Source organism: Microtus pennsylvanicus, chromosome 9 (genome assembly GCF_037038515.1).
Source record: "Microtus pennsylvanicus isolate mMicPen1 chromosome 9, mMicPen1.hap1, whole genome shotgun sequence".
Taxonomy (NCBI): domain Eukaryota; kingdom Metazoa; phylum Chordata; class Mammalia; order Rodentia; family Cricetidae; genus Microtus; species Microtus pennsylvanicus.
Genome location: NC_134587.1, coordinates 70,333,053 through 70,354,767, shown reverse-complemented (window position 1 = coordinate 70,354,767; position 21,715 = coordinate 70,333,053). Strand labels below are relative to the sequence as shown.

The following is a 21,715-nucleotide window of genomic DNA, read 5'->3' as shown; positions in this document are numbered from 1 at the left end:
AATGTGTATAATAGTGCCTTGTCTTACTTTTCTTTTAAGTTGGATCTCCTTCCATTGCCCAGGTTGCCTCAAATTCATGCTCCTCCTACCTCGGCCTCCTGTCACCATAGATAGAAAAATATGGAAAAAGAAGGGTATACTAAAAGATATGCACAAATATATCACAAAGACCTTGCCCATGTGGCAGAAAGAGAAAGAAAAGAAAGAAGATCATTAGATATTTGGGAATTATAAATTGAAATCACTGCTCAGCCCACAGAAAGATAACATTTCTTTAAAATATATCGATAGTAAAGAAGGACACAGCTGTGGGAAAACTGAGTCTTTCAAACATTGGTGGGAGTGTGAATTGGCGTAGCCTCTTTGGAAAACTATTTGGCAATAGCTCTTAGTGACAAACATATACTTACCCCATGACCTGGCAATTCCATTCCTGGGTGTGGGTAAATGTCTGTGTGTATGCACTCAGCCATGGGAAGATGTATAATCATTTTATTCCATTTTTTAAAATTTTTCATTTATTTTGTATACAGTGCTCTGCTGCATATATGTCTGCATGACAGAAGGAAGCACCAGATCTCATTACAGGTGGTTGTGAGCCGAATGTGATTGCCAGGAATTGAACTCAAGACCTCTGGAAAAACAGTCTGTGCTCTTAACCTCTTGATCCCTCTCTCAGTCCAATCATTTTATTCCTAAAAATCTTGTATTCATATCCTTTGACTGCTATAAAAACATACTACAGGCTTAGTAACTTAAAAACAAAGTGATGTATTCTCTCCCTAGTGTTCAGTTGATTAGCGCTCTAAAGCCAGGCAGGGTATCAGCAGTGCTGAACCCATTCTAGGACCACTAGGCAAAATTTTACTCCTTGTCTCCTTCAGCTTCCAGTTTGCAGATACATATGTCAGCTTTCCATTGCTGTAACGAAGGATCTGAGACAATTAACTTAAAAAGAGGACGGGCCCATTTTGGCTGATAGTTTCAGATGTTTCCTTATTGGTCAGTCCACAGCTTTTGAACCGCTAGTAAAGTAGCTCAACACGGTGGGGATGTGAGGCAAAGAAAACCCTCATCTCAAGATGAGATAGATGCAAAAGAGAGACAGCGGAAGAGGCTGGGGTCCTGGTAGTCCCTCCAGGATGTGCCCTCCTACGATCTCCCATTACCCCCCACCTCTTAGAGGTAATGCCACCTCACACTAGCTGCTGGAGACTAAGATGTTAACACATACGCTTGGGCAGGGATGTTATATGACTAAGCCTTAGATAGAGCACCAAAAAAAAAAAAAAAAAGGACTGCCAAACCTAGCTTTGGTGAATCAATGAGCTGACTGGTGTTACCTATGGGAGCATGGCCAGGGGTCACATAGAAGAGAATGAATGACTCAAAGGCAATTGGGTCACAAAAAGGCCACTGCACTCAGGACAGCTTCATCCCAGGAGTTCCCCAGCACTCTCCTCTCCCCCAGCCCTGTTACTGCCTTAATAACTTGGCAATGGGCCTTGAGGATCTTGTAGCTTTCTGACCTTCTTGAGCCTCAAAAATTGCTGAACCTTGCAGATTCTCATAAACCTCCCTCCAGGAGGGAATGCTTCAGTTTGAAGATACAATACACAACAGGAGACCTTCCCGATCCAAACCTCAGCAATTAATTGCTCGAATCTCAGCCTCTTTCTCCTGGTTTCTCCTTTTCTGTCTGTGAGGTCTCCCTCAGGTTCACTTCCATGCTCCACCCTCCGCCCTGTGTGTTGGGGAAGGAAGAGTTTGCACGTAAAGAAGGCAAGTCTCTACCCCTTCCCTGATCTATACCCTTCTCCCTCGTGTAAGGAGAAATTCTTCTCCAGCTATCTTGATTGTTCTAGAAGACTTTAGTGTCGCCAACTTTAACTGATGAGAGCTTGCTGCCACGTGAAGTGGGGGGTGTTTGAGAGAACGTCATTCCAGGAATAGTGTACATATCAGGAGAGGTATACTTCCTAGCAGAGGGAAGAGGGAAGGATTTCCCCAAAGTGGACTCATATGAAGGACTATTTGGATGAGGGTTATCCTCGGGTTAAAGGTTAACATATGCCTACATGTACAGTGGCATCCAAAGAGAAGAGGAGTCAACAGGAGGTAAGACAATCCACACCTGACCCTTGGCCAGCTCTGCCATGCAGAGGACTATGCCCAGGGCTCCCAGCGCATGCAAGAATAAATGCTAGTGGCCGCTGTAGAAGAGGCTGGAAAGGGAACAAGCCCTGAAGGGGTGGCTTTTGATGGGACAACTCAAGGGGTTTGGTCTGCAAAACTTCTGCCTTCCCTCTTATGCCACAAATGGCTCTAGAAGATCCAAGTGGGGCTTGCAGCTAGAAATAAAGAATACGCACTCCTCTGAGGCCCAGTGTTCTATTCCTGATATATACCCCGTTTTACTTTTATAATAAGAATAAATAAATAAACGCCGAATTAAAAAAAGTGTTTGTACAGGGTAATGCTGTAGCAGTTGCAGAGATTTAATGGCTGGATACGGGTTTGAGAATCATTTATATCTCTTCTACTTAGCCGTTTTCTACTCAGAAGAAACTGAAGAAAGACCTAGCTAGCCAGAAATTGTGCTGCAGCGGTGAGATGCCTATTTCCTGTGTACAATAGAATAAAACAGTGTTCCATCAAAGTGCCAAGAGACAGAGTAGGAAATAGGAGATACAGGGAAGTCTTTGTGTGTAACGGTTGGAAGAGGGGGCACATTTGTCTTATGGCCTTGGCATTATAGAGGGGTCTAAAGCTTTCTCTGAGAGGTCTTGACAATACCTTCATGTAATCTATGACAGCCTTGTTAAATAAAGGCAATAGCATCAAGCTTACAAAAAAGACCTATGGGCATTATCTCTATCGGCTTCTGCCAGTTTTTTATTTAAAAAAAAATTTTTTTGGGGGGGGGTTGTTTCTTCTTCTTGGTAGTACTGTGCAGTACTTCATGGATAGCAGACAAGGGCTCTACCACTAAGCCACGCAGGGCGATGGAAAGAGACCCTGATATGGGAGACCTGCACTTCCTCATCCCTCAGTGAGTCAGCCCGAGAGACTCTGGTTTCTTCCGCATCATAGTTAGCTTTCAATTGCTGTGATAAACGCCACGTCCAAAACAACTGTGGGATTTATTTCCATTATAGATAATCACCAAGGGAAGTCAGGCCAGGGCTTCAAGGCAGGCACTGAAGCAGAGGACATGGAGGAGTGCTGCTTACTGGCTTGCTCAAACAACCCAGGCCTGCCTGCCCAGGGCTGGCACCATCTCTATGGGCTGGACCTCTCACGTCAATCATTAATCAAGAAAATGCTTCACAGACATGCCTACAGGCCAATCTGATGGAGGCATTTTCTCAATGGAGAGTCCCTCGTCCCAGATATATCTAGGTTTTTGTCAAGTCGACAAAAACAAACAAACAACAACAACAAAAAAAAAACCCAACCAGCTCTGAGTGGTTGTGGCTAATACCTTCAATCCCAGAATTCAGGAGGCAGAGGCAGGCAGATCTCTGTGGGTTCGAGGCCAGCCTGGTCTACAGAGAACCATGACAATCATGCAGCCAGGGTTACACAGTGAAATCCTGTCTCAAAAACCAAAACCAAAACCAAACCAAACCAACCAAACAAATAAAAAACCAAAACCAAAAAACCAACCCACACATTCCTGAAACCTTCACAACAGAAGGCAGGCAGTCACAGCCAGCCTAGTGGGCAGGTGCCAAGGCAGCTGGACACAAGAGGCTGGCCAGCTATTTACCAGTGCTGGGTGAATGAATCACTCTGGGTGGAAGTCTGTCACCACCACACCCTGGAATCTTCGGGGAAGAATGAGAACGGGCCGCCATCATTACCAGACTCTCCCAGCCCCTCCCTTGGACTGCCACCTCAGCCACCTAAACTCCATAGACATTTTTTTTTTTTTTTTGACTTCTTGTGACAGTGATTGGCAACTGGGAGGGTGGTGACAGTGTCCCTTTGCTTGAATAGTTCCTCTCTCCTCCCCCAGCTTGGAGGAGGAAGCTGCGGGCTGGCCACTACAAATCTGCATTCCTGATCGGAGCCCATCCTGGTCCCTGCCCGTAGAGAGGCCCCGAAGCCTTCCTGCAGCTGGCTGTGCTTTGCTTCTATTGCAGGAGGACAGCTGCTGCCCTGCCTGTCCAGTCTAACCTGCCGGGCACCTTGTCTGTGTGCTCAGGGTTGACTGAAACTCTTCCTCTTTCAGTTGGACCCAGGAGTAGGCGGGTCAGAGTGGGCGGAAGAGCTGTTCTCTCTCCCTCTCCACCCCGGCAGGCCGCGGGAGGTATTTACAAACACTCCTGATGGCCCGGGAAGGTAGTTGGCCTGCCTTTAGGATAACCAGCTGCCTAGAGGTGGCGCTGCAGGCGGTGGGCAGCCTGAGCCCCTAGTCTGCCGGCCTTGCCGCAGCCCTTGCCAGTGTGCCTGTGTATCCCTAGTCAGGTTACAGTGTTGTCAAAATGGGAGCAGATACATTCACACTCAGTCACTGAGTCTTGGGGACAGTGTGCTGAGGTCCCAAGAATAAGAGGAAAATAAGGACCCTGTAGGTCTGCAACTGACTTTCTAGGAAACGTCCTATCCCCTCTTTATTGATGAAGATCCGAAGATCCGATTCCCTTCCTGCCCTGACTGAGCCTAGCCCCAGGCAGCTCACTTGACCCCTGCTGGAGTCCACTGTCAGAGAAAAAGCGCCTTACCTGTGGGGTGGTGAGGTGGCACTGCCCTCCCCGATCCTGCCAACCCTGTTTAGTCCGCCTCTAGGTGACAGAAACCCAAACACACAAGGTCACGAATGCTCAAGATTTCACAGTCCTGGTTCCACCTCACTTCCCTTATCCCTGTCACGAGTGAAGAGATGCTGTCCCCTGCTCCCTGCTCACCCTGAGAAATTGCCCAGCTCTGGTTTTTTTTTTTGTTGTTGTTGTTGGTTTTTTTTGTGTGTGGTTTTTCGAGACAGGGTTTCTCTGTGGTTTTGGAGCTTGTCCTGGAACTAGCTCTTGTAGACCAGGCTGGTCTCGAACTCACAGAGATCCGCCTGCCTCTGCCTCCCGAGTGCTGGGATTAAAAGCGTGCGCCACCACCGCCCGGCTCCCAGCTCTGGTTTAATCCCTGTTCTCTCCCTTGTGAAAGTAGCAAAAAAATAAATGAAAAATAAAAATAAAAAAAAGAGCGTGGGAGCTGTGCAACATGGCCCATGTCTGTAATCTCTACCCTCAGAGGGTGAGACAGGACAAAGAGAAGTTTGAGGTCAGCCTGCTGCTATACATGCAGATACCTTGTTTTCCTTAAAAATACGTAAATAAACCAATATATAGTAAAAATAAATGTTTAAAATTATTTTTGTTTTATGTGTGTATGGATGTTTTGCCTGCGTGTATGTCTGTGTACCACATACATGTCTGGTCCCTGTAGAGGCCAGAAGAGGCTATCAGATCTTCTTTTTTTTTTTTTTTTTTTGGTTTTTCGAGACAGGGTTTCTCTGTGGTTTTGGAGCCTGCCCTGGAACTAGCTCTTGTAGACCAGGCTGGTCTCGAACTCACAGAGATCCGCCTGCCTCTGCCTCCCAAGTGCTGGGATTAAAGGCGTGCGCCACCACCACCCGGCCTATCAGACCCTCTTGAACCTCAGAGAGATGTGAGCTGCTGTGCGGGTGCTGGGAATCACACCTGGGTCATCTGGAAGAACAAGAAGTGTTCCCAACTGCTGTGCTATCTCTCTAGCCTCAATAATTTTGGAGGAAATCAGAGTTGAAAACTTCCTCCCAGAGCCAATATGGGTGCCAGACCTAGATGTTGTCTAGCTGAGGGGCACTGAAGAAGCAGGACAGCCAATTGAGTATAAACAGCGAGGATGGGCAAGGGGCAGACAGATGGCACAGGGAAAGAGTCTCCAGGGAGAAATGAATGAAGGCAAATGGCTGTCACCTGCAAGTTCTTCCCTGTCACAGCTGTCTGGTCACACTTTAAGGATGCTAATGCTCACAGTCCTCCAGAGGCTAGCTCACCTCTGTTGATAATCTGCATGACCCTGCTACCTTGGCAGTCTTATGGTCTTTCTTATTTTTGCCGCTGCTGCTGCGGCCGCCACCGCCACCATCACCGTCCCCTTGCCTAAAGACTGAGAAAGAAGGGAGTTGAAGAAGTCACCTGCCTCCTAGGTAGCTACAAACCTTGGAGAAATCTTTGTGAAGCAGTGGGGAATGTTTGCTTGGGTAGCTAGGACAGTCAAAAAGACAATGGAAGCAGCTCAGGCCTGGAGGGAGAGAAACTGTCTGGGCTGCAGGCTTGTTTATCCAGAAGTCAAGGAAAACAGAGGGGTGAGACCCAAAGAGGAATGCCTTCAGTTCTCTAAGTGAGAAATTAATGCAGCTGGTGGTGATGCAACGCTGCAGGGGTTCCAGATATTAGGAATGCTATTGATAGGTCGATGGGCAGGGGCGGGAACCCAGAGGAGGGGGAGGGAAACCTGGGGACCTTGGTGGACCTGGTATCCTGAGAATGTGGTAGAGCAAGGGGCGTAGTAAATTCTAGCACGGGAGGCAGGACACCAGGGTTCTAGTCCCACCTTTAATGCAGGACACTTGGAAGTGTCACATTTTTTTCCCTGAACCTTTCCTTAATCCTAAGACCTAAAAGCCTTCAGAGCTCCATTTCCAGTCTGAAGACTCGCCACGCCACAGGAGACTTCAGCCTTGGAAGGATGATGCCCTGAAACACACAGGGAAGTCACCAATCTACTAGACATAGGGAACAAGAAAGTCGGGTGGGAGGGAAGAGATGGAGCCCGGGGATAGACGCAAGAGGCTAAGTAGGAAGAAATGGGGAACCGAGGGGATTAGTTTGGCAAACCCATTTCCAGTTCCCCCTTCTTGCTCTTCCTAAACGAGTCTCACCTTATTTGGTGAGGGCAGGTAGCACAGGAAGGCCTATCACTTACCCTCCATTCCCGTTCCCCTTCGCAGGCCCAAATAACATCCTTCTACCGTCCCTGGCGCCTGTCTTCCGTCAGAGCAGTACCCAGGGGACCAGGGCAAGAGGAGCAGTGCTTGCGGTCGTCCCGTTTATCCTGGCCACTTTCGGAACCCTCCTCACGCGCACGCAACTGTGCCGAAAACTTAAATGTATCACTTTCTTTACGGCAGTCCAAGCGATGACTGTCGCCTTGTTTCACATGAGGAAACTGAGGCAAAGTTTTAAGTGATCTACACAAGGTTACACACCTGCGGTTTGCCAGTACACGCTTAGTAATGAAGCATGATTTCCAAGCCAGAGTTTCCGCCTAGCTCCCGTTGCGTCCTAAGGACTTGGGCAGCTGAGGACCCCATTTAGCATCGCTACCTCTCAGATCCAAAAGCTTCAGCAAGCGCGAGCCCACGTGACCTTTAGGTCCCCGCCTTCTCCAGGTCCCGCCCCGCTCTGGCCCCACTCCGGCAGGTGGCGCGCGGGCGCGGGGGCGTGGCGGGGGCGTGGCCGGAAGCCTTAAAGCGGCCAGGGAGCCGGGTGGGCGGTTCAGATCGACGGCCGCGGCTACCTTGTGGCCTCCCAGCTGGGAGCGGCGGTCGGCCACCATGTCCCTGGGGGCCTCAGCGGGCCGGGGTCTGGGGACCATGTGGTCCCCTACACACGTGCAGGTGACGGTGCTACAGGCGCGGGGCCTGCGGGCCAAGGGTCCCGGGGGCACGAGCGATGCGTACGCGGTGATCCAGGTGGGCAAGGAGAAGTACGCCACGTCGGTGTCGGAGCGCAGCCTGGGAGCGCCCGTGTGGCGCGAGGAGGCCACCTTCGAACTGCCGCCTCTGCTGTCCTCGGGGGCCGCGCCCGCCGCTGCCGCCACCCTGCAGCTCACCGTCCTGCACCGCGCGCTGCTCGGGCTCGATAAGTTCCTGGGTCGCGCCGAGGTGGACCTGCGGGAGCTGCACCAGGACCAGCGCCGCAGGAAGACACAGTGAGTTGGCGTGGGGCATCGAGGGGCGTAAGGGCTCTGGGGCTGTGCTGTTCTTGGGGGGGGGGGGGGGCGAGCGGCGCAGCGACCGCGCGATGGCTTCGCCCGTAAGTCTCACCTAACCCAACTTCTCGTCCGGTGTCACGTCCCAGTTCTCCCAGGATGGGGAGCTTTTGGAAGGCAGGAGAGGTTTTGATTCCTCTGGGCACCTCGAAATGCACAGTACACAGTAAGCACTAGATGAATTTTTGATGAATTGAAACAATGTGCGGGTAGGAGAATTCCTATTAGGTTGGGTAGTGTGCGCCTGATACGCTGCTGCGTTAATTTAGGTGGAAGGCCCCCTGGGTATTTTGTTAAGCTTGACGTTTAGAGCTGAAAACCCTTGGGGCAAGGACCACAGAAAACTAATTGGAATGAAAGCCCCCAACACGGCAGAGCTGAGCGATTGCTGGCGGATGGCTAGTGGACGCTTGGGGAAAACAATGGGGGGGGGGCAAAACAAGACCAAAAAAAAAAAAACCCTACCAGTCTGGTGATTGCTGACTCACATGACCACCTGGAACTGTCCCTCAGCATGAAGTCTAAAACAATTTGGTGTTGCTCGGGGTGTGTGTGTGTGGGGGGGGGGGATTCTATTTAGTGGTAGGTGATGGCTCCAAGATCAGTAGAAGCGAGCATTGTGGCGCTCTGGAGTTAGGTAAACTCTGGATCAAATTCCTGGTAGGTGGCTACTCTAACCCACCTCTTGCTCCTCAGTTGAAGGTACTGACAGGGAGGGTGTCTTAATTCTGCAGGAAAAGCTGGGTAAACCCCAGTTCACTTTAAAATCTTACGGATTTATTTGTTCTTGTTCACTGGTTTTCGGAAGGGGCAGCTTAGCCAGTGGAGTATTTGATTCCGTTCATCTCATGTACCGAAGAAAGCTTAGGTTCGCCTAACTGTTCACTTGGCTTGTTTATGAGAAAGCACCTGTTCAGCTCCAGTACTTGAGACGTACAGTGTTTTAACTTTTCCTTGGGGTGGGGCAGGAGGAGCCAGAGCACCTGCAGTTTCCAGGCGAGGGTGGTTCAGCTTCAGCGTGCATGTGTCCAGTTGAAATACCTGATTCGTTTTTTGTGGCCACAGATGAATAGGCATCGCTGAACTCAAGAAAGGAGAGCCTTGATGTGAGGCTGGATGGGGTATCCCAAAGCAACCACTTACATGCCGTACTGTGCCTGTGGAGAGGAAGCGGAAGCCATCCTTATTTGCCATCTTGATTAAATGGCATTTGAGGGGCTTGAGTTGTTGGCTGTTGACTCTTCTTCATATTGCCCCTTTCCAAGATGAATGTTCGCGACTCTGTTTGCTATCTGTTTCTTATATGACCGTTTCATATCCTTGCAAGATAGATTACACTTCCCTGCCAGAGATGGGGTTTCCAGAGTCATGGGCTCACATCTCCTTGGTCCTGACTCACAGTTGGGTTGCTCAGGCTCTAAACACTCCAGCTTCCCTATTTACAAATGGAGCATGCTGCTACCCTTAATTGATGTTTGGAAAAGGCTGCAGCTTCCTGGGAGAATGAAGCCAGTGTGAAGGTTCAAAAGGTCCCGCACTGCTGTGTGAGGGACGAAAACCTCCTTAAGCTCTCCTTCATCTCTGTATCGTTTTCTCTCATTTTCTCCAAGGTAATCCCCTAAGCCTACATGGTTGTTCCTGTTTCTGTCACATGAGCGGGTTACCACTTAGTCACAATATTGACTAGCCGGGAAATTGTGCTTACTTTGTGGGTTTTTATAACTGCCACGGGCTGTCTTTGCTTTTCAAAAAGAAGGTGATACTGCAAAGTTTCCGTCTGCCCCTTTCTGGGGCTTTCCTAGCTTCTGGTTAAGCCTATCTGATCCCTGGAATAATAACTCCAAGATGCCCCAGGTAGCTGAGAGTTGAAAAAAAAGATATAGCCTGAGAGGTGTCAGTTTTAACAGAAAGAGTTATTAATGGTTTGATTCCACCTTATATGTAAAACATCAGAAACAAAACAAAAAGCTGAAATCTTGGTCTGCTCTCTCTTTCTGTGTGTGTGTTTTGTGTGTGTGTGTGTGTATGTATGTAACAAAACAGTTACTGAACAAAGGGTAGTTTTTTTTTTGTTTCAGACACAGAAATTTGAGGTCCATTATGTTAAGAGCCAATTTACTAATCATTCTCTTGACAAACCCCTGTACAGCAAATTTATCTGCAGACAGGAGAATATGCTTTTTATCACAATTCTGAATTTGCTGTCCTAAGTTTAGTGTGATGATACACACTTTTGAAGTAGCCTACTATATAGGGCAGCCTAATATATAGGCAGGATACATTTAGTAGCAGGGAATGTATGTCCTTCAGTTTAGGAATAGTAAAAAGGAGTTGATTTTACTCTGATATGTATTAAAGACCTGATATTTCAGTGGATGTTGGTTAAATAGGAGCCAGTTAAGTACCCTGACAACAGCAGACATGAACCAAAGTATGGTTAGGTAAGCAACATGTAAGACCCTCAGCCCAGCTTTCTTGTCTCCCGTAGTAGATTGGTTTAAAACAAAAACAGACAAAAACCTTCTTAAGGGACTGAAAGCAACAAAATTTGGGAAATAATCTCTTAGAGTAGGGCCGTTATGCAAGTAAACGCCATAAGATTTAGGATTGCCTTAATCTTCAGTTGAGAGAGGAAGGAATGAATGGTGGAGGGGCCATTTCCTGTATCAGTTGAGACTCCGATGCCTGTCTATGAAAGAAAGTATTTGGATATTGTAGCGGTTAGATGGTTTGAAAAGTTGTAAAAGATAGTGAGATGCTGAAATAGTCACCCGTGGAAAAGTCTGGACTACTGGAAATGAGCTGAGGGGTTGTTTTTCAGAGAGACTGAAGTGTGGAGTGGCTTAGATGACCATCGAGGTCTTGAAGTCACAAGGAAGCCGTTGGAGGTGTGCTTTGGGCTTCTTGTGCATGTTTAAATTGTTTTATAGCAGGGTGGAAATTTTAAGCAATATTGTTACTGGTTACTACCCACCCCTCCTTCTTTCTAGAATTTCCCTTAAAGATAACATTGGGCCTTCCTGGAACCATTCGTCTCCCAGGCAGCAGGGGTGCCTCCTACTCCTGGCTCTCTGTAGATCTGTGATAAACACCCCTCCCTCATCTTGGCTATGGGATGAAATGACCACAGGAGGGGACCACATCAAAGGTGTCACTAGGTGATGATGGCATTACTTGTGATTTCTTGTGTCAGACATTCAGTAAGAGTAGAGGAAGTTCTATCTGCTCCACCCCCTTCTCATCTCTAAAGTATATCCGTTCTTTTAATAAATATTGATCCCCCCCCCCGATGCTAGGAATTGAACTCAGGGCCTGCTCCAAGCCACTGAACTCTATTCCCAAATATCTAAAATAGTTTGTGTGTACGTGTGTTAGGCTTGTGTGCATGGCTCATGTGTGTGGGTTAGGCTTGTGTGCATGGTTCATGTGTGTGGTGTGCTTGCTTATGTGCATGGCTCATGTGTGTGGGTTAGGCTTGTGTGCATGGCTCATGTGTGTGGGTGTGCTTGTGTGCATGGCTCATGTGTGTGGGTGTGCTTGCTTGTGTGCATGGCTCATGTGTGTGGGTGTGCTTGCTTATGTGCAAGGGTGCGTGTAGAGGCCGGAGACTGACATCAGGTGATCTCAACACTACTCTCTAGTTCATGTGTCAGACAGACAGACTGACATCAGGTGATCTCAACACTACTCTCTAGTTCATGTGTCAGACAGACAGACTGACATCAGGTGATCTCAACACTACTCTCTAGTTCATGTGTCAGACAGACAGACTGACATCAGGTGATCTCAACACTACTCTCTAGTTCATGTGTCAGACAGACAAAATCTCTCACTTGAACACAGTATCTAGCCAGCCAGCTTGTTCTGGAGATCCCCTGTGCCCATCTCAGACTGCAGCTGGGCCTCCACACCTACCTGAGACTCGCGTGGATTCTGGGGATCAGAACTTCCATCCTCAGGGCTGTGAGACAAGTGTTTTACCTGTCTCCTTCCACCTTGTTATTTGAGATGGGGTGTCTGGATGAACCTGGATCTTATTGATTTCCTTGAGTTGGCTAGCCAATAAGCTGCAAGCTCCCCGTAGTCACCCCAGTGCCGGGGTTGTAGACACTAGCTGCTTGTGTCTGCCTTTTTGCATTGTGCGGGGATCCAAACTTGGGCCCTTATGCGTGCCTGGCAAGCACTTTACCAGCTGAGCCTAAAGTACTTTTTAGGACTGTTGTGTGCCAGATGCTGGGTATAAAGTGCCAGAGGGGCATGGTGCTTGCTTTCAGGAAGTTGAGAAGCTTGTTGGGAAGTAGATCGTAAACAAAGGAACACAAGAAAGAAATAGTGTATTGTGCTCAGTCATGGAGAGCGAAAGAACAAGCTATCAGGAACCAAAGACTGGCACTGGACAGACGCCTGGCAGTTAAGAGCATTGGCTGCTCTTTCAGAGGACTTGGGTTCTATTCCCTGCACCCATGTGGTTCCAGGATTGCTAACGCTCCCTTCTGGCCTCTAAGGACACTGCCTGCACACGTGTGAGCAAAACAAAACAAAACAAAACAAAAACCCACACACATAGAATCAAAATAAAAAATATGTCTTAGAAAAAAGATTTATTAAAAAAAAAAAGAACAGGGCTAGAGAGGTGGTTCAGCAGTTAAGAGCACTGACTCCCCTTTAGAGGACCTGGGTTCCATCTCCAGCACTCACTTGGCAGCTCACAACTGTCTGTAGCTCCAGTTCCAGGGAATTTGATGTTCTCTGTCCTTCAAGGATACTGCATGGACATAGTGCTCTTACATGCACGCAGGCAATACACCCATACGCATAACACAAGTAAAAGGAAATTAGTTACTAGGGAGGTCGAGGCAGGAAGGTTGCTTGAGCTGGAGAACTCAAGGCTGGCCTGGACTGTGTAGCAAGAGCCTAGCTCATAACAGAATAACAGGTAAGCCTTTGTTTTATGCACATGGTGCTAGGATTAAACTCAGTGCTTTCTACATGTCTGGCATGTGCTGTACTACTGAGCTGTATCCCCAGCTATGAATGTTAGTGAATAAGATGGCCCCTGGGGCAGGCTGAGAAAGAATCAAGAGGAACCCAAGGGGGACTGGGCATGGGCTCCGAGGCAAGCAGGCAGGTATTCCTAGGAAGCTGGAGGACTGATTGTGTAGGGTAAGACTAAAGAGAAAGGAATAGCTTAGCTTGAAAGAAATAGGAAGCCACCAAGTGTTAAATGCAGGATAGTGTGACCCAATTTGAACATGGCCTAGTCTGGAATCCCACAGAAGGAGTGGAAGGCCGCTGCAATAATTGAAGCAGTGTGATGGCCATCCTTATGGAGAAGGGAAGTAGTGGGTCCTTTCAGGAATGTTTTATAGACTTAATTGCTCTGCCTCATGGTGGGGGGTGTGGGGGAGGAAGTGATAAGATTAAACAAGTAAAATAAAGGGAGGGACGTGCTGAAAGTGAACCAGGAAATCGTTCTGCTTTCTTACCCCAGCAATCACCCTGATACCAGGGTGAGGTCACCATGACAAGGACAACTTTGGGCAGTGCCACTTGTGAGTTGAGTCTTCTGTTGAAATGAATGACTCGGGCATGCTGTTGAAAGCAGGGTGTGGCCGTGTACGTCCACAAATGCCGGCTGTTTCAGAGCAGGCCTAGTGTGGTATTGTGTGGCTGGTGGAACTTCATTGGTGTGCTCTGCGAAGCTGATGATGTCATGGTTTCAAGGAAAACCCAATATAACACAACAGTGGAGAGAGCACCGTCTGTTTCACATCCGAGACGGCGAGTGTTGAAAAGCCTTGGGCCTTGCCATCTTGCTAAGTCCCCTTCTGTCCAAAGACCTTTGCCGTGTTTCTATAGCTACCATCCGAGGAAGAGTTTTATAAGTAGTATCTGATAGGTCACTTGGACTGTAGCTATTAACTTTGAAATATAATAATTATATTAAAAGCAGTATGTGTACTTGTTAAAATGGCATGGACTCCAACATCTAGTTGCTTAGATCATTAAAGCACTCTGTCCTGGGGAGTGCTGCTTCTCCCTCTCTCCTCCAGCCGGGACAGCTAGCTCTGGGTTAGCTCCAGAGGGCCAGGGAGCTCAGGACTGAGGTGGAAGACAGCAATAGGAGGCCATTTGATCTTTTCATCTTAAAGCAATTCCCAGTGTGACCTTTTGTTCTGGATCCAGCGCAGGCCTCTAAATCTCAGGGCCTTTGAACTCCAGCAAAACTATGCCCAAGCCTTGTATTAGCTAGTGGCTCTTTGTCCTCCACAGTGTGTCCTGAGTCAGACAGAGGTCATGCCCCCCCCCCCCCCAGAAACCAGGCCTGAGGTGTCTGCTTTCACCTGACCACTCCTGTCTTGTTTATTGTGTGATAAGGGACTTGGTCATTGTTGAGCCGCAGTGAGTGGCTCGTGGAGCGCATAGCTGAGGTACCTGCGGTCAAGGTAGTTGGCATTCAAGGTTTTGGTTTGTTTGGCGAGTGGGTTGGTTTGAAACACGTAGTCCAGTCTGGCCTCCAGCCCTCCATCCTCCAGTGTCTGCCTCCTTTGTACTAGAGTTACTGGAGGGCACCGTCACACCTGGCCAAGAGAGCCTCTTTTCCTGAAGGAATGTGTTGATAGTCTGGTAAAGAAAAAACCAAGGCTCCGAGTCTCCAGGGCGTCCCTGGGGAACAGGAGGAATGTGCCCTGGAAAGAAGAAAGGCAGCTGTGAGGATCTTGCCTGGATGCCGGCCTTTGAGATACCCCAAGGGAAGGCATTTACAAGTAACCTTAGGGAAGTATTGCTAGAGATGGGGCCACTACAATCCTCTGCTTTCTTTTGGGGTTTTCAAGACAGGGTTTCTCTGGATAACAGTCCTGGCTATCCAGGAACTCACTTAGTACACCAGGCTGGGCTCGAACTCACAGTCGTCCTCTACCTCTGCCTCCCAAATGCTGGGGTTAAAGGCGTGCACCACCACCATCCCCGGGCACGCTTCATGTTTTTGTGTGTGTTCTTCTGAGATCAAGAACGTAGCTAACCTCCAGAAGAACTAGAGCTTCCAGAAAGCCTGGTCTATCTAAAAAGGCCTCTTGTTATCACCAAGAACGTCTGGTTTGAAGGGCAGGTACGGCAGCCCGAGTCCTGGGTGTTTGCTCAGGGCTGGGGCCTCTCAGAGCTCCGTCCTCTCCTGGTCAGTGACCGTGACCTGCAGTGCGCCAGCATGGGACTTTTCACTTTTACTAATCATTTGTTATTAAGATGAGATTTTTAAAATAAAACTCTCTGGGTATGTTTTCTTCCTGCTTTGAACTGGCCAGTGATTACAATATAAATCCCAGGCTCTCTGCTCCCGTGCCAGGAGCTCATAGAGGGAGCACAGTTCATCTGTGTGCAGGGTGAGGGGCGGAAGGAATGGTCTTTGATGTTGGTCCCTGAAGTTTGTTTTCTTTTGTCTTGGCCAAGGCGCGGAGGCTCTTTCTTTACCCACCCTTAAACTCTTTTTGTGAGGGACATCACTGTCATGATAAATTCCTTTGCCAGGCCAAACGTGATACATGGGTGGCCGTTATATCCCGGCAAGAGCAGAGGTCCCAGGTCTCATCATACAGTAGTACCATTTGTGGCTATCTTAAATATGATCAACTTCATAAGTAGATAACTTTAGAAATGATAGGCTGACGTGTTGAAAAATGAGTTATTTTTTTTTTTTGAGGCAGGGTCTCTTTTGTGGCCATGATTGTCCCTGAACTGGCTCTATAACCAAGCTGGCCTCAAACTAGGAGATCCTCCTGCCTCTGCCTCCCAAGTGCTGGGATTAAAGACATGCGCCACCACCACCCGGCTGAGTAAAAATTTCTAATTCTTAGAAAATATTTTAATAAGGGTGCTTAGAATTGTTGTCTGCTTAGAAGCACCCTGATCCACATGTACTGAAATCAACTGTGGTGCCCCCTGGCACTGCTAATCCCAGGAGCCTCTCGGTCCCACCCACCCACTGGTATAAAAGCCATAAAGCCTTCAGTGATGATCTTCACATCCCCAATAAGTTCCAGAACATATACTTCGATCACATTATTTTTAAGTTCTTCCATTAAAAAAAATCCTTATGGAAATTATGTAATACTAATTATATAGGTGAATGTTTTCCTACGTCTGCAGTCTTCAAATGCCAGTCCATCAATACTTAGGTTAGGTGGGCTTGTTTGAGTATTTGGTAACATACTTAGAACTGTTTGTCTTCCCCATTTTCATGTCAGGAACCTTGTGACTGGGTCAGTTGTACGGTACTCGGGGTGGGATGTCATGCAGCCATCGGAATTGGTGGTATGATGATTATAAGACATGTGCCATAGGCTGCAAAAAACTGCCTGTGCATTCTGATTCCAGCTAAGTCGTAATTATAGCTAAGACTTACAGCAGGCCTTCTTCTAGGCACTTACATATATTAAATCATCTAAACTTTATGACGTCCTTCTGAGGCAGGGACCCTCAGCCTTGTCTCAGGGGGAGCTGGAACCAGAGAAGGGTTGGGTCAGCTGGGAGCTGTTAACTGTACAGGAAGTAAAATTAAGGGGTATGTATGAAACAGTAGTGGTTGGATTAGCACGGGATTGAGTGAGTGTGCGTCTAAAAACATACCTGATTTTTCCTTTTCTTGTAACATGTCTTCTGTATGTGTGTGAGGGGGCGATTTTGTTTTTGCTTTTGTTTGTTTTCGAGACAGGATCTTGCTATGTAGCTCAGGCTGGCCTAAAACTCTCTCAGATCCTCCTGCCTCAAGTCAAAATCCTGGATTCCAAGCAAACTCCACCACACTCTGTTGGTTTGATCACTTTCTAAGAGAATTTCGAAAGACCAGACAATAAAAGTACCAAAAGCATTGCTTTACTTTAGTGTGTGTGTGTGTGTGTGTGTGTGTGTGATGTGCACATATAAAGTTCAGAGGACAGCTTGAGTCAGTTGACTTCTCTCCCTCCACATGAGTCCCAGGGACCTAACTCCAGTCATCTAGGCCAGCCACAAATGCCTTATCTGCTAAGCCATCTCACTGCTCCAAATCCTTCTTCACCTGCCCTTCCTGTGTTTTCTTCTTCGCGTCACTTACCAGCTCTCGGGACCGAGTTTGGTGACTCCTAATAAGGAGCTTTTCCGTGCTACTAAAATGGCTGTTTTAGAGGGCGGAAATTAAAGCAACTGCAGGAGCCGTCCCCTGCTCGGGGTGGACTCGTTCTTCCGGCCACTGACAGTGGGCAGAAGGAAGGTTCGGGAGTGGAGGATTAGCCAATGGGTAATTCTGTGATCAAAGTCGGGCCCTGTTGCCACCTACCCACCTCATTCCACAGCGAGACTTGCTGAACTGCACGGCGGCTGTAGAGTTCACACTGCCAGCGTGATACAGGTCATAAGCGTCCCGCCCCGCCGCTCTGCGCGACTGCTCCGCACGGTGATACAGGTCATAAGCGTCCCGCCCCGCCGCTCTGCGTGGCTGTTCCGCACTGCTGCCGTGCTATCCAGGGCACAGATGTTTGGATCTCAGCAGCCCACAGCGTGGCATTCTGCCCTACTTATAATCCCCAGGGAAGACTGTTTCTGGGCTGCTTCACAAGACACCTCCGTCTAGGAGAAGACTGTCTTGCTTCCTGACACCCTTAGGGCGCTGCTCTGTTCTTCCTTCCTCCCGGAGGAGCCATAACCCTCAGGGTCCTGATGCTGCTGGGTTTCTGTGAGGATGACACTGACTTGTGCCACAGCGGGTAGTTGAGATTTGGCCTGAAAAGGGAAGTGTAGTTGTGCTGACCCTGAGGTCTAAGCTAGACCCAGAGACCTCGAAATAAACTCTGTGTGTCTAGAGTGGCAGAGCTGGTGGTGTTCTTGGCCTTCCCTTTTCTGGACCCTTCTGAGGTTCAGAGTAGATGCACTTGTATTAGTTTTCCAAGACAGGTGTCTCTGTAGTCTGTGGGGCCTTAAGTGAGTTGAGAGTCTTGTTTGCGCAGAGTTTGTGCTTTAGTAGGGATGTCTTATTACACGGAATATTTTTGCATGCTGCACGGTGAGGAAGTTTCCAGCAGTTGTCCCGATGTTCAAAGTCAGAAGTTGGCAGCAGGAGCAGTGGTGAGGTTCAGAGAGTAAAGGGACTTAATGCCAAACCCTTCTGTACCCAGGAGCCACTCACCAGCTCCTGTGATGTGTGCTCACCATGACACGTTTGCTCCCATACATACAGGGTGTACACACAGATACACACTAATAAATAAATGCAATTTTCAGATTTTTAAAAATGAAATAGAAAGGAGGCAGTCCCTGGCAAACCATGGGCCTCTTCTCCCCTGTAACTGCGGTGCAAAGCATATAAGTATGTTTGCATGGGATCTTGAAGACCGTGGTTTCTGTACATCTGGTCACCTTCTGGAATATGACAAGCTTGTTCGCTCCAGCCCCAGGGTGATTCTGAGGCCCTCCTGGCAGCCCTTTACCCCCCAGTGTGAGCTTTATGTGTGTAGGGCTGCCATGGGAAAACTCATATTTTCCCTTGTCTGTGGAGGAAGATCCTGTCTCCAGCATCCCCTCATTCATCCTCCCTGCCCTTCCAACAAGAGCAGGATTTGTTCAAGACCAGTATCTCACTATCCTCCTGCCTCCTCCTCCCAAGTGCTAGATTATAAATGTGATTGCTTATCTCCTTAAGACACCACTGGGTATAATAACTGGGAAACAAAATCAACAATTGGTGTATTTTTAACTGCCTTATATTATCTTGGAACCCTCACCTCCCCACCCCACCCACCCCCAAAAAACCTACATAAACACCATGAAGTAGATTATTTAGATAACTTATGTTTTTCAGTTGGGAGAATACAAAAGTGGTCATTATTTCTAGAAGGGCTAGGCATATAGCTTGGTGATGGAGTCCTTGCCTCATATACAAAAATCATAGGATTTTATTTTTTGATAGGTTAATGACTTTTTTTCATATCGTGGGCTTAAAAATAAACTTCTTGTATGGGATTATGGCTTTCCTGCTGCACTCTGCCCTTTGGACAGAAAAATGAGCCCAACCCTGATGGAAAGATTAACGGACGCTTCCCGGCTCCATGTGAAAGGTGATACTGAACACCCACACTACAGCCCTATGCCGTGTGGCGTCGGAGGTTAGTTATTAACTGCTTCTCGGAGGGGACAGGAATTAAGTGAATTAAAAAAAAAAAGACAGAAGCACCAAAAACTGGTGTTGATAGTAATGTTGAAGCCCACAGCCGTAATCCGATTTGGGATTCCAGAGGGCCCGATTCGTGAACTTTGTTAATGGAGTTTTCAGGCTCAAAGCCTGGGCTCTGGCAGATCAAAGGCTTGCCCACCACCCCAGTGTGCCCCTAAAGAGACAAGTAGTGCTGAAAAGCAGGAAAGCCACAGTGGGAGGAGGTCTGGCAGCCTTCAAGTCTGACTTGAGGTGGGTTTAAATACAGGGCAAATGGTATGCATAACTAAGCAGTCTCGCGTGACCCCCACCCCATCATCCATCAGCATTACCAGGCTCCAGTGTTCCCTGTAGAACTCTGTGAAATCTCTCCCTTGGGAGAAGTTTCCTCCTCTAGCCGGCACCTTCCTTTTCCTTTCCTCACCATGAGACTCCTGAGGACATTTTAATATTTGGGACACAAGTCTCTTAGACTATCTTGTCTGACCATGAGGGCACAACCCGCAGAATCAACTAAGCAGGCTCATAGGGGCTCAGAGAGCCTGCATCAGGGAGCCTGCATGGGTCTGAGCGTGTATGTATGGTTTCTGGTTGAGTAGTTTGGTGGTCTTGTGGGACTCTTAACAGTGTGTGTGTGTGTGTGTGTGTGTGTGTGTGTGTGTGTGTTGGGGGTGGGGATCTCTGGCTTTTTGCCTGCGCTTAGGACCCTTTTCCTCCTATTGGGTTGCCTTGTTCAACCTTAATAGGAGGGTTTGTGCCTAGCTTATTATAATTTGTTATGCTGTGCTCAGTTGTTATCCCTGGGATACCTGCACTCTCCCTCTGGAAATGGAGGAGTGGATCTAGGGGAGAGAGAATAGATGGGGGGGGGGCACTGGAAGGAGTAGAGGAGGTAAAACTTGGTCAGGATGTAATTCATATAAAGAATTTTAAAAAATAAAAAGAACGAAACAAGAAAAACAGAATATCTTGTCTGCTGGCTGCCAGGCGATTTCACTGTGGCTTCTGGTTAGGCTGATGTCAAGCATCTCTTGGTGGCCTGGCTTTTTAGCAGGAGGGTTGTATTGGCCGAAACATTCTTTTCTTTGCTGTAGTGTGAACACTCTTGATGGCGTTTGTTGGGATGCTTGCTCTCTACCTATGATTCCAACTCTGCTTTCCTCGCCCCTAAAGGGAGCCCTGGAGCTTCCTCGGCTACGGGCTGGTTAACTTCAGGTTTGCTTGTGAAGATGAGCAGCAAGAACAGCTGGTTAGGTTTCTGCTCACCTGTGCTGCTGGAAGTTTCCAAAGCCAGTCCCACTCCAGTGCTTGGGCGGTGGGTAGTAATTGGTGGGGAGCATTCTGGGGTTGGGTACAAGTTTGCTTAGGTCCAGGTAACCTTTAGAAAGGCAAGCCTGCTACCAGTAGTTGTCAGGTGGCATGTTCTGAAGGCTTTGAATGCCTTTGCATGCCTCAGAAGCCTAGTGGAGAAGGTCTGGGGTGGCGGTGGGGCAGCCCCTTCTCCCTGGGTGGCCCTGAAGCCTGCAGCCCCTGCTATTGCCAAGTGAGCTTTACATTCAACTTTCAGCCACTTCTCCTTTTCAGGTGCCTGCTAGTATTATTACAAAAGCCAGACACCTTTCATCACCAAGGCAACTGCGTTTACCACGTGACTATCAGGGAAGGAAAAACACAAATAATCCTCTCGACCTCTTGACAAATATGCAAAGTATTCCAGGCCGGGCCTTGCCCTAGAACAGAGTACTGGAAAGATAGGAGACTCACATCTCCAGCTGCCCCTGGTCCTTCCTCCCTCACCTTTTCGTTGCCAGCCCTGTCCGGCATCTCACTTCACTTTGCTGGGTCTTGGCTGCGTTTGTTGGTACAGTTCCAGTTCTTCCTGGCAGTTGTGTGTGTTGCATCTTCAGTGGTCATCTTACGGGTTACGGCAGGGGGCAAGCTGTGTTGGAGTGTCCCCTCTCTCCTTTTATTTTGGGATATTTAAGTTGAAAGAGTATGAACTGGGCTGTAGCTCTGCAGTAGAGTACTTGCCTATCACGCAGGAGGCCTTGCATTTCATCCCTAGCAGCCCCTGCACACATAGTCACTTCTGTGCATGCGCGAGTGCGCGCACACACACAAAGGGGGAAAAATCTTAAACCCTCCTCAGAAAGGATTTGAAAATGAATCAGGAGAATCAGCAAGCCTCCTGGCAGAGGAGAAGGAAGAGGAGCTCAGAAAATGGAGAAGCCTTGCTACTCTGCACCAGCACTGGGATCCTAGCAATATCTAAGCCTCCTTCCCCTCACCTCCTGTGCAGCTCAAGTCACACGCTGCAGGGCACGCTGCAAGTGCAGCTTCACAGCTCGGGTTCTACCTCCCTGTGTGCCCGGTGAGCCAAATAGCAGGGGAGATTGGCCTCTGCTGAGCTGCAGTTGGAGGTGAGGGAGGAAGTTGTGCTCATTTGGACAAAACCATCATTTCCTTAAAGTCTCGGCCCTGGGCTCTTAAGTAGGT

The 21,715-nt window shown here is 48.3% G+C and overlaps 1 protein-coding gene across 3 annotated transcripts in view; it reads left to right on the top strand.

The window, feature by feature from the left end:
• Window positions 1-7,547: 7,547 nt before the first annotated feature.
• The window catches only part of Rab11fip1 (RAB11 family interacting protein 1), a 28,103-nt gene continuing 13,935 nt past the window's right edge, over window positions 7,548-21,715 (top strand). For all 3 annotated transcript variants that reach the window (XR_012911848.1, XR_012911849.1, XM_075986457.1), the window contains exon 1: window positions 7,548-7,977. Coding sequence is in view for 1 of the 3 variants with exons in the window: in XM_075986457.1 (XP_075842572.1) it covers window positions 7,601-7,977 (377 nt within the window). In the remaining 2 variants the exon portion in view is untranslated. The remainder of the gene's footprint in view (window positions 7,978-21,715) is intronic.